This window comes from Mustela lutreola, chromosome 16, assembly GCF_030435805.1.
Source record: "Mustela lutreola isolate mMusLut2 chromosome 16, mMusLut2.pri, whole genome shotgun sequence".
Lineage (NCBI taxonomy): Eukaryota > Metazoa > Chordata > Mammalia > Carnivora > Mustelidae > Mustela > Mustela lutreola.
The window spans coordinates 40,278,502-40,291,193 of NC_081305.1; the positions used below are offsets into that span (position 1 = coordinate 40,278,502).

A 12,692-nucleotide genomic window follows, 5' to 3' on the forward strand; every position below is an offset into this window, starting at 1 on the left:
CCACCCCTCAAGCTCCAGCTGGCCACAAGGGCAGGAGGGGGACCCCTGCCAACCCCAGTCCTTTATCTTGGGTCACAAGGAACTGCACTGCTCCTCGGAAGGAACCGAATGAAACCAGGGTGCCGTCCCTATGGCTGAGAGCCTTGTTTCCAGAAGCAGAGGCCCCAGCCCCTGAGGGGGCCGAGCTCCAGAGGCACACGCTCTTACCTGCACTCAGGTTTCACGCCAATGTCCTTCTGCTGAAGATCCTGAAGGCTTCTTGTGATTTTGTTAAAGGCAGCGTCCTAATGGCAGATTTTTAACCAAGCTTCACATTTCTAACACAGCTAAGAATAAAAGGCTTCTAATGGGGATGATGGGGATTTAGGACATACCTCACTTGCCTCCATGGTCCCCACATATTTAAAGATCAGATCATAAATATCGTGCTGGACGTACATCTGTAGAATCAACAAACAGACCACAGACAGCCATTCCGAGGGTGCAGAGGGGACAGGAGCCTGCCCCTCCCACCCCCTGCTCCTCTGCCTCCTCTCCCTGCCCTGGCCTGGCTTCTTACCTCCACTGCCTGCTTTAGCAGGTTCATCTGGGCCTCCTGCTTGGCAAGCATTTTCTGCAGGACGAGAAGGTAACGTTAAAGACCTTGGACTGGCACGTGAGCAAACTGCAGTTCTGTCTTTTGGAAGTCCTGAAGCTTACCAGGTGAGAGTCCCTCAGAAGCTGCTGGAGGCATTTGGTGTAGAGAGCATTCACTGAGTCCTGTGTAACCCAGAGCAGAGAGACAGGTCACTCAGGACCCAAGGCCCCCAACACAAAACCCAAAACATGCCACACGTCCCAGAGCGAGAACACGTTGCCAGATGTACTTCCCGGGGGACAAGCTTTAAGTCCTGATACAGGCTTATCAAATAAGTCATGTGATTTTTTTTTTTTTCAACTTTCTTAAGTGTAGATGCATGAAGGGGAAGGGAGAATTTCCCTTGGGATTCACACATGTGATAACAATATTCATTTTTATACACTGTCATGTTCAAGTTTTCTCCAGGGGCTCCTACTAGTTTTATTGTTAGAAGGAAACATTTAAACAAGGCTTCCAACAGGGGAGGCAGCAAAGTTTCAGGGTACACTGGGAAGGAGCCCCTGTGTTCTTGAATCGGCCTGAGCCAGGACACCCTGGCAAAGCAAGACACAGCTACTGACTATGTGTTGACGGAGGCTCTTTCTTTCACATTCTCTGAATGTTCGCTGGAAAGAAGCAATGCTCCTGTCGAATCTCTCTGCATGTCTTCCCAAAAACTCTCTCACATCTTCAATGGTTTTCAGGGTAAACGGATCTGAAGATGTTGAAGGCTCTTCTGAAAAAGAGACAGTGGGTCAAGCTGGCCGAAGCCTTCCCAGTTTCCTAATGGGGGAAGTACCACATCCTTTGCCCTGCTCCCCCAGGGTCTGGAGCCCCATCTTCCAGCAGAGGACAGGAATTATTTCAAGATACTGCACAAAAACAGCCTCATTACAGCACAGCTCAGGGTCCAGAGAGCCTGGCCCTCCTGAAGCCCTTTCCATGGAGAAAACAATTTGAGACCGTAGGGTTGACCTAAGAGGCTCTGGTGAGGAAGCCCGGATTCCTGGCAATACAGGACTCAGAGTACATTCAGCACATTGTTATCTCAATTTCCTGGAACAACTGAAGAATTATTATTTATTAAAAATAACGAGCTCTCAAAGAGACATAACAGTGAGGCTGGGTGGGCAATAATGACGTTAAGAGCTGGCTCTAACATTGAGGCCCAGCGTCAAAGCCAGGGCTGCGACCCTGCACAAACTCCAGTGGGCAACATTTACACAGAGGTCTGAATGAATATCACCTTCCGGAATTGTGTAATGCCCAACCTGGGCAACCATACACAGCAGCCCCCAGTCCCACTGTCTTAGCTCAAGATGACTTTTTGATTAAGCTCTGGGGAATTACTCTAAAGTCAGGCAGGCTTCTAGTGGGCTCTTGAATATTTTATGGGACGTTTGTAACAGCTATGTCAGGAGGAAGTTGAACACCGTTCTCCAAATCAGGGGGAAAGGGTTTTCTCCCAGAATACCTGAACTCTCTCTCTTTTCCAAAGGATGGGCTATACACAGTATGCTGAAACTTTCTTCTTTTTCGTTGTAGAAAGTTTCTTCAAAGAGAATGGGCACTGAGAGAAGACAGGCGAATCCAGCTCCTAATTTAATCCTGTTTCCTTGTATAAAGACATCCTGGAACAAGAGAACAGTCACTGCAGCAGCAGCGAGCGGTGACCGACGAGCCCCCTGGCTGGCCCCCAATAGGGCACTGCTTCCGACCTGCCCTCCTTTGCTTCAGTGGGGCTTTACCAGGACGGGGGGGGGGGGGGGGGGGGGCATGAACACTCTTCCGTTTCACTTTTTGATACTAAAATGTTTTCTTTCCTCTTTGTTCACACTGTAGCTACAGCTGATCCTTTTTAAATATTGGGACAGAGATGCATTAAGCTGGTCCTTGGGGCCTTGAGAAAACCTGTACCCTCTGGGAAAGGAGGAAGAAGGCCCTCCTGGAATGGCCTGGCGCTGCAAGGAGACGCGGGCGGGGAAGGGATGCTGCTGTCCTGGCCACATTCAGCACTCTGGCCACAGCTGGGGTGCCCAGGCGGATGAGATGTGATAAGCCCGACTCCTCTGTTCTCCTTGTAGATTTGGCTTCCCCGAAGAAAACAAACTAACAGTGACTGGCAGGGCGAACAGGGCTGCTGACTCCCCTCCACCCCCCACCGCCAGGCTGGTGTCTAGGTAACCCCGTGTCCTGTCCTGTCCCTCCTCTCCCGGCACAGGCCCACACAATCCCTGACTGTCAGGTCTGAGGCACTCACCAAATGCACCTGGCCCCATGCCAGTTCTGGCAAGGAATAGAACATCCCCCTCCCAGAATCTCTCTACCTCCCCTTAAAAATTAAGAAAATGTCGGGGCGCCTGGGTGGCTCAGTGGGTTAAGCCTCTGACTTCGGCTCAGGTCATGATCCCAGGGTCCTGGGATCGAGCCCCGCATCAGGCTCTTTGCTCAGCGGGGAGCCTGCTTCCCCTCTCTCTCTGCCTGCCTCTCTGCCTACTTGTGATCTCTGTCTGTCCAATAAATAAATAAAATCTTAAAAAAGAAAAAAGTAAAAAAAAAGTGTTTAAAAAAAAAATTAAGAAAATGTGGACCCCAATGTTACCCAAAGGTAACATCCACAGTGAGAAAGACTGACATCATATGTCTCTGGTCACAACACACACGGAGTGATAAAACGCCCTCCCAGCCATGAGGGAACCTCCGAGAACCCCAGGCTGAGGGAGAGTGTACAAAGCAAAGCCGTCCGTGTCATGGAAGACAAAGACAGCCCAAGGACTGCGCCAAGTCACAGGAAACTAAAAAACCAGCAACTGAAGGCACTGCAGGACCCTGGATCTAAAAAGACCAAAAAAATCTACAAAAGGATATTATTTGTATAATTAACATGATTTGTATGAGGACAGCGTGTTGAACAGTTCACTTTCCTGAGTGCACTCACTCTGCGTAGTTATGCAAGAAATGCATGTTTTAGAATAAAGGGACGTAGTGTCTGCAACTCACTCTCACTTTTTCCGAAAAAGGTTCAGAAAAAGCAGTACTACTGTGGCAGGGAGAGGGGGAAGGGACCGATAAAAACAAATGTGGCCAAAGTGCTCACAGCTGACCAACCAGGGGAAGAGCAGAGTTGAGTTCTTAGAGCTTTCTCTAGGTTTGAGATGATTTCAAAAGAATGCTTTTTATTTTTTTTTCAGCTTATTTATGTTTTTTTCTAATTTTTATTTATTTTTAAAGTTCTTTTCGGTGTTCCAGAATTCATTGTTTATGCACCACACCCAGTGCTCCATGCAATACGTGCCCTCCATAATACCCACCACCAGGCCCACCCAACCTCCCACCCCCCGCCCCTCCAAAACCCTCAGATTGTTTTGCAGAGTCCACAGTCTCACGTTCGTCTCCCCCTCCAATTTCCCCCAACTCCTTTCCCCTCTCCATCTCCCCATGTCCTTCATGCTATTCCTTATGCTCCACAAAGAAGCAAAACCATATAACCGACTCTCTCTGCTTGACTTATTTCACTCAGCATAATCTCTTCCAGTCCTGTCCATGTTGATACAAAAGTTGGGTATTCATCCTTTGGCTTATTTAAGTTTTAATAACACACCTGTGGTTTTTTTGTTGTTTTGCCTAATTTAAGTTTTAATAACATATTTTTTTAAGAATGTTTTTTAAAAAGTTAAAATTCATCCCGGATGTCCTGTTTGTGGCCAAGAAACTGATGAGCTCTCAAGAGCACGGGGATAAAACAGGTTTAGAGACAGGACCTCCATGAGATATTCCAGAGAATCCCTGACTTACCAGCAGGAGGCCCTTGAGCTGAGGAACTCCTCCCTAACCCTCCCCACCCCTCCCCACCCATCCTCCCAGGCAGAGGCCCAGCCAGGCCCTGCTCAGCTACTACCTCCTCTTTCCTCAAAGGCAGGGGGCCCTCCAACCCACCCCCTCCCCCGGCAATGTCAGAGCCATTATTTATCACAGCAGGGACAGGGAAATATGTGGGACCCCCTGCCCTCCCCACCGACTTCCAAACACTGAGTGAGGGACCCTGGCTGACCCACAAAGAAGTGAATACCTTTCCATTTAAGGTCTGGAAGTGTTCTTCCACGGGGATCAAAATGTAGGACTCAAACTGACAAGTGGATTGAATGCTGCTCGACAAGCTTCCCTTGCAGGGCACCAGGACCTGCAAACAGTAGGCAGAGTGAAGAGTGCGGGAGGGGCCACTCACAGCTCCAGCTGGACACCCCCCACCTGGAATGCTACTGGCATACGGAACCCAGCGACTAGGGTGACAGACATCCTGGTGGAAAAGCCGCGATTCCCCAACCTGGGCAGAGGCCAGGCACGGTGCCCCTCCAGGCTTGTTCCCACACCCATTGGGTACCCCCCGCCCCCACAGCCAGGTGCCCCAGTCTATTCTCAACAGACTCGGGAACAACTCCAGAGGAAGACAGGGCAGTTCGGAAAGAAGAGAAAAGTCAAACTAAAAAGTCACATGTAGGCACCTGCGTAGCTCAGTTGTTAAGCATCTGCCTTAGGCTCAGGTCATGATCCCAGGGTCCTGGAATCGAGCCCCGAATCGGGCTCCCTGCTCAGCGGGAAGCCTGCTTCTCCCTCTCCCACTTCCCCTGCTGTGTTCCCTCTCTTACTGTGTCTCTGCCAAATAAATAAATAAAATATTTATTAAAAAAAAAAAAAAGTCGGGGTGCCTGGGTGGCTCAGTGGGTTAAGCCGCTGCCTTCAGCTCAGGTCATGATCTCAGGGTCCTGGGATTGAGTGCCGCATCGGGCTCTGTGCTCAGCAGGGAGCCTGCTTCCTCCTCTCTCTCTCTCTGCCTGCCTCTCTGCCTACTTGTGATCTCTCTCTGTCGAATAAATAAATAAAATCTTTAAAAAAAAAAAAAAAAAGTCACACATAATCCTGCCACCTGAATGAGGAGAAACACTGCCCCTTGAAGACAATTTCCTTCCCGGTCTTTTTTCTCAGCTATTTTTTCTAAGCCCAGATGCAATTATAGTTTGTAATAGGAGCCACAGAAACAGGGTTTCCTAGGACAGATCCCCACCTCTGCCAAGATATCTGGGGGTACTAGACTCCATCCTTGGGGCGGGCTCCATCTGAGAGGCAGCCAGCTTCTGCAATAGCCCCATTCTACAGATAAGGAAACTGAGGCTCAAGGGAGCTAAGGAACCTGTCGGGGTCTCACCGCCCTGACACAAACTCCTGCCACCTCCTGGAGCCAGTGCTGGAGGCTCAGCCCCGAGCCCACTGGAGCTCCCTCTGCAAGGACCCAGTGAATCCCAGCAGCCTTTAGAGCCACTGTCACCCGGGGCTTCCTCAGGCTGTGCAGGAAGGGCGGCGTGGCCTCTCGTGGCCTCTCCCCACACAGACGAACAGGCCAGTGTCTCAGAGCGGAAGGAGGAACTTGAGGCTGGAAGAATGTTGACAAAATGGCCTGGCCCCTCCTCAAAGAATCAACATCTCGATCTAACTATCAGTTTCAGGAAGCATCGTGAACAGGGGACCACCATCAGCACCAGCCCCAGGACTGCAATCGGCAAGAGCCAGAACCCAGGGAAACTCTCCAGGAAGACGAACCCGGAAGAACGAACTGCAAAGACACAAAGAAAGAAAACGAGGAAAGCGGAAGATGAAACGAAAAAGCAGTGGAAGACTGTGGAGACGGTTTCCCAAGGCCACCAGTATGTCAACGCTGACCACGCCTCACACCCGGGGCCACGCGCCCTGTGCACTTCACTTTAGCTCAGCGGTGATGGGGAAAGACGGACGAAACACCGTCCAGTGTGACGTGTGGATCTCCTCTGGGTACTGCTCTGAACAAACCCCTCATGAAACGGACAACTGTGAGATGATTTGGGGAATCTTAACAGGGACTAGATGGCAGACAATACTGAAGAATGATTGGGGAAAGTTTTAGCTCTCATTTTGTCAACATTCTTCGTGGTACTGTGGTTACCTTTTTTTTTTTTTTTTTTTTGTAAGATTTTATTTATTTATTTGACAGAGATCACAAGCAAGCAGAGAGGCAGGCAGAGAGAGAGGGGGGAAGCAGGCTCCCCGCTGAGCAGAAAGGCCGATGTGGGGCTCGATCCCAGAACCTGAGATCATGACCTGAGCTGAAGGCAGAGGCTTTAACCCACTGAGCCACCCAGGCGCCCCCTGTGGTTGGTTACCTTTTTTAAGAGTCCCTATCATTTAAAGACACATTCCTAAGTATCTACAGACGAAACTGTATCACAAGGCGACATAATTTTCTGGGATTTGCTTCAAAATAATCCAATGTCCAAGCGTGGAGGGCAGGAGAGGGTAGAAATGACCTGGGATGTGCCCACGAATGGATCACAGCTGAAGCTGGGTGACAGGTGCATGGGGCTCACTATCTTACCCTTTCTACTTGGATCGTATGTTTGCAATTGAGCTCAGTCACTAGAGCACACAACTCTCTATCTCGGGGTCATAGTTTGGCCCCCAAGTCTGGCATAGAGATTATTTCTTTAAAAAAAAAAAAAAAATCGTTCTGGGGCGCCTGGGTAGCTCAGTTGGTTGAGTGGCTGCCTTCGGCTCGGGTTGTGGTCCCAGGGTCCTGGGATGGAGCCCCACATTGGGCTTCCTGCTCAGTGGAGAGCCTGCTTCCCCACTCCCTCTGCCTGCCGCTTTACCTACTTGTGCTCTCTCTGTCAAATAAAAGAATTAAAATTTTTAAAAAATTAAAAATCTGATTAAAATAATTTAAATTTTACTAAAAGTGAAACTTAAAAAGGGGGGAAAGATAAAAATAAAAGAAAGAAAGAAAAGGTGGGCCTTAATATAAGCCTGAACTGGGAAGCAACCTCCTCATGGCCCAGGGAGTAAAGGAAGAAGAGCCTGGGGACCAGGGGGCTGGCCAAGGGCACAGGAAGTCCATGAACCAGAACTCGGGGGTGTTTAACACCCAAACTCAGGAAGGCCCAGAGAAGGTCCCACACCTGCTCTGTGGATGAAGGAGTCGTAACAGACTCCAGTGAGAGACCAGGGACTTCTGAGGTGCTTTGCAGAACCTCACCCCAGCTGTTTAGCTGTCTGCCTCCCTCTCTGCCTCCCTAACTCTCTGCTTTCCTACTTAAAAGTAAGACTGGTTCGTGCTACACTGTATCCCTGTTACCAATCTCACTGTTTGCCATTCAGTAGGTGCCCAATCAATGTTTGTTGAGTGAATAGGGATCCTCCAATATCAAGGTCCCCCACTCTTCCACTGCCAGTTTTCAGGCAGACAATACCTCCCGGAGCAGTTCTTTGCAAGCAGAGGCCAGAGGCTGGGCTCTCTGGCTGAGAGGGAGGGTGAGGATGCCAGCCCTTGGGGACCGGACTGGAGCTAGGGACTGGAGCAGCTAGGAAGCTGTCCATAGGAGATGGGGTCAAGTGCAAGTGCCTTCAGGGCTCTCCCAAGACGGTGCTTCAGCCTTCTGGAGATGTCAGGGGCACTACGGCCTATGTGGAGGACACAAAGTTTGGAGCCTCCGAGTAGACTGTAAGTGGGGGACCTGCTTATTTTAAAGCTTAACAATAAAACTTTTCATTCTAGTCCCTTATAAAGAATTCTTCAGGGGCGCCTGGGTGGCTCAGTAGGTTAAAGCCTCTGCCTTCGGCTCAGGTCATGATCCCAGGGTCCTGGGATGGAGCCCCGCATCAGGCTCTCTGCTCAGCTGGGAGCCTGCTTCCCTCTCTCTCTCTGCCTGCCTCTCTGCTTACTTGTGATCTCTGTCAAATAAATAAATAAAATCTTAAAAAAAATGTTTAAAAAAAATGTTTTTTTTTTAAAAAAGAATTCTTCAATAACTGTAAAGGAAAGAGAGTAGAACAGAAGCAATAATCAGCATTTGTGACACTACTCCAGGGTCCCCTCCTCATTCCACAGCATTTGGTTGATTTCTGTCCTGACACCCGCCGTTCTTCTGAGCAACCAACAGCCAGCTTCTGGAATTCCCTGAAGTCACGCAGCGTTCTCCACTCATCTGTTCAATCCTGGAAACCCGGCACGGTGCCTGGCTCCTAGCAGATGCTCAACAAATTGTTTGTTGGCTGGATCTATGCCAAACAAATCCTAAGAACTAGAACATGGACCTCAGTGCCCTTAGCTGGCCCATCTAGGTATTGTACTTGGAAGTTCTTTGGAACTTAGAAGACATGCTGACAGGCTCCCAGGCTAGCCCTCAAAAGCCTACATACCCCATAATTAAAAGATCACAACATGGACGTCTGGGTGAGGCAGTCGGTTGAGACTCAGACTCTTGATTTCAGCTGGGGTCATGATCTCAGGGTCATGGGATCAAGCCCCGTGTTGGGCTCTGTGCTCAGTGGGGAGTCTGCCTGAGAGTCTTTCTCCCTCTGCCCGTCCCCACCATGCGCGCGCTCTCTCTCTCAAATAAAATAAATAAATCTTTCCAAAAAATCCAAATTCAGAGGAAAAAACGTAAACTCCCTTTGTAGTTTTTGTTTCTCCTATAAGCAAATGGACCCACCCCTAATCTACCTGGGAATCCTGGAGGACCTTCCCCCTGCCACCTCATGGACAAGAGCCCCAGGGAGGCAGCAGGCTTGTCCAGCCCACACTGAAGAAACCACAGTATATAATTAGCTGGGTGCTAATTAAATAGAACAAGAGTGACTAGTAGAAGCGGTGTGGGGGTGTTACAGGCCTCTGTGGCTGGAATCTGGGGAACACGGGGAGAAGGAGCTTACCCCGTCCAGTCAGAGAGCAGGTGATGGCGGGAAGCACCCGCCTGAATGCACACGTATGCCAACCAAAGGAAAGTTCTGGAAGGAAGTCAACCTGGAGGAGTGATGGGGCAGGCGGGGGGAGCAATCAAGCTGCACCCTCGGCTGCCACTCAGACTATCTGTGAGGATAGGTGGCCAGCGAGCTGGGCTTTAAGAAGACGTGTGAGGGGCAGCTGACCCTGGAGGGGAGGGACACACGTTTAAAACTGATGATTTCTCAGTATTTTAGAGCCCACTAAATGAGTCTGGTTCCCAGGGCTGATTCAAAGGCAGCCAAACTTGGCCCGATAGCAAGGCCCCAAGAAATTCAGCATTCACCTGCTGAGGAGATACAGATCCCTTGGTGGTGGCAGAAATGATGTGTACTCTTCCAGAGGTGACTGGAATATTCTTTTTCATTCCACCAACAGACGTGGATGGGGCACTATTAATGGATTAGACCAGGAGGAATGGGAGCCCCCATCACACAGCCAGGAGGGGCAGGAGCTAGCCATCAACGTTGGACTGGTCTGAGTCGGGCAGCAGTAGCCGGCTCCTGCCCACGGACACTTCTGCTGAGAGTCGGCCTCATGGATTCTCCCACCTACTGACGGCCACGACGTCAGTGTTGCCAAGTGTGGCCCCCGGCAGCTCCCCGTGGACCCTGCAGATCCCAGGAGGGGCCAGAGAAAGGACCTAGGACACCACTGGGAACTCAGATGGCACAGTTTAAGAAGACTCTCCTGTTCCTCAGTGTGGCCAAAAGGAAGGTAACCAAGAGGCCAAAGTTCTTATTCAAAATTGCCCTTTCGTTGAGGTGAACTTGAGCGGGATTCCACTACTTGCAGCTGGGAAAGCATCTTCCTGAAAACACAGTGGTGAGCAAGACAGACAGGACCCTCACCGTATTCACCGTGTGGCACTTTCTTTTTTATTTTTTTTAGACAGAGAAAGAAAGAGCGAGTGAGTGCACATGAGCTGGGGGGAAGGTGCAGAGGGCAAGAAAGAATCCTGGGCAGGCTCCACCCCCAGGATGGAGCCTCACTTGGGACTCGATCTCATGACCCTTAGATCATGACCTAAGCTAAGCTAAAAATCAAGAGTTGGACACTTCAAAAAAAAAAAAAAAAAGAGTCGGACACTTCACTGACTGAGTCACCTAAGCGCCCCCACAGCGCAGCATCCTTAAAGAGCAAGAGAAAGTTACACGTAGTCTGCTCTTCTCCAGACAGCATTTTTTAAAATGTTATAGAACAAAGATGGGGAGGGAGTATTTCCCAAATTTGTTTAGCGCCCCCCGACCCCTGCCATTAACATGACTGCTTTGTATCCTGTATTTCTTCTCTGGGACACGTACCACAACTGTAATTAGTAGGTATTTGCTCGGAGCGTGACCATCTCTCCCAATAGCATTTCAGCTCTATAAAGGTAAAGATGGTGATGTTTATTCCCATTTTTTGCTAAACCCTCCCCATCAAACATGGTACCTTCCCCAGAGGAGCACTTCATAACTACTGTGAAATGAACAGATGATAATGTCTCTGGTGAACTTTGTATGATTTTTATTTTCTTGTTGGAAACAGCTATACTCTCCAACTGTTTTTTTATACACACACCCACACACACCCACACATATATATGTGTGTGTGTATATATATGTATACATGTATACACATACATACACACACACACACACACACACACACACACACTGAACTTTATGACCTCTAAAAGCCAAAGTAAAGTAATTCTGGGAAAAACTGAATCATAGTCACAATCACAAATCACAATCACAAACTGATTCTGAATCACAAAACCAATCCTAAAAACTAGAAGGAACCTGGAAAAAGCAGGCTTGTGGTGGGAGTGGGACAGAGTGGGCAAAGTGAAAGTCAGCTCCCGGTGTCCAGACAAGGCACCTGATAACCCAAAGTGAACCTGAGCTACAACTGACTTCTCCTCTAGTTCAAATCCTTGGCCACGAAGCAGAAAAACAGTACGAGAAGAGGACAACACATAAAAAAGAAACACAAAGGCAAGAAACACCCCCCCCCCAAACAGAAAAGCAGCCACACAAAGGCAGCAAGTGCTCTGTGTGGCGCGGGGCTGTGTGCACCAGACGGCCACCAACGCCACGAGGGAAGAGCCCGCCACCCTGCAGGCAACAGATGGCCCCACAGACATACTGTGGTTCCTCATGTGTGCCCCTCAGCCTGCCATCTGGATGCCTCGATTAGATCACCGGTTCTTCCCCTTTAGGAAATGCCTTTCAAAGCTACACACGAATGTGTTCACATGTTCCCGGATTCTATGCGAGTGAGCACACACCTCACAGACAAGGACCCGTGATGCCGATACACTTTCTGCCCTCAAGCAGCTCTCGAGGTCAACGTAGAAAGAGAGAAACAGACGAATACCCCAAGATCAATGTCCACGGGGGTGGTCAGTGGTGTCAACAGAGAGAGGATTATACCCGAGGCTGGTGCAGAGCCAACAGGCTTCCTGGAGGAGGCAGCTCATGGTGGTCCCTCTTTGCTCGTTCTCGTACTGAGCACGGTCTGGCGCTTGTTACACTCAGCAGGTTTGTAACTGACTCCCTCTAAGCTTAAACAAAGTCTACGGCATTTCTGGCCTTATCCACACTGCCTGGTCCACACCTGTTGGAGAAGGACGACCCTCGGGATCGATGCACTTACAATGCCATGGGTTTGGGCCACCTTGTTGCATAAGTCAGGACGCCACTTTTGAAGAGCCAAATAGAAAGGATTTTTCAGGAGATCTTCATCATACAGAGCCATATGGACTTCAGATGGGGCAAAGAGTCTCCTGGACAAGGGGAGAAAAAGCAGTAAATGACCACTTTCAGATTTATATAACACAAAAAAGTCCTAATCTGACAGTTTCTAAAACGCATCTCTGACATGTACTATTCTGCTCTACGGGAAATATCAAAGATAACCCACCAATTCCAAGATGACTTTTTTACTGGTCAACTGCAAAAATCATGTTCAGAAAGCTTGTTCAGGAGCATCATGATCCCCGTATGGGGCTCCTTGCTCAGCGGGGAGCCTGCTTCTCCCTCTCCATCTGCCCTTCCCCGCACTGACGCGCATAACTCTCCAATAAGTAAAATCTAAAGAAAAAAAAAAAACTCGTCAAACTCAAAATCATTGCAAAAAATAAAAATGGCTATTTTTAGAACATCCTACATGACCAAAATTATATTTTAAAGATATGCATATATATTTTTTTAAAGATTTTATTTATTTATTTGACAGAGAGAGATCACAAGTAGATGGAGAGGCAGGCAGAGAGAGAGA

At 49.1% G+C, this 12,692-nt stretch overlaps 1 protein-coding gene across 4 annotated transcripts in view; it reads right to left on the reverse strand.

Moving 5' to 3' along the window:
- Positions 1-12,215, reverse strand: part of ANKRD27 (ankyrin repeat domain 27) — a 43,195-nt gene extending 30,980 nt beyond the window's left edge. For 2 of the 4 annotated variants that reach the window (XM_059150948.1, XM_059150946.1), the window contains exons 1-8: positions 12,069-12,214; positions 4,689-4,799; positions 2,094-2,250; positions 1,201-1,355; positions 700-759; positions 560-613; positions 375-440; positions 208-284 (exon numbers count right to left, since the gene is read on the reverse strand). In XM_059150948.1, the coding sequence (XP_059006931.1) occupies positions 208-284; positions 375-440; positions 560-613; positions 700-759; positions 1,201-1,355; positions 2,094-2,250; positions 4,689-4,799; positions 12,069-12,170 (782 nt within the window). In that variant the 5' untranslated portion in view covers positions 12,171-12,214. Of the gene's footprint in view, positions 1-207; positions 285-374; positions 441-559; positions 614-699; positions 760-1,200; positions 1,356-2,093; positions 2,251-4,688; positions 4,800-12,068 lie in introns of all 4 variants that reach the window. The other 2 variants (XM_059150947.1, XM_059150949.1) reach the window with 2 other exon arrangements.
- Between the last annotated feature and the right edge of the window lie 477 nt (positions 12,216-12,692).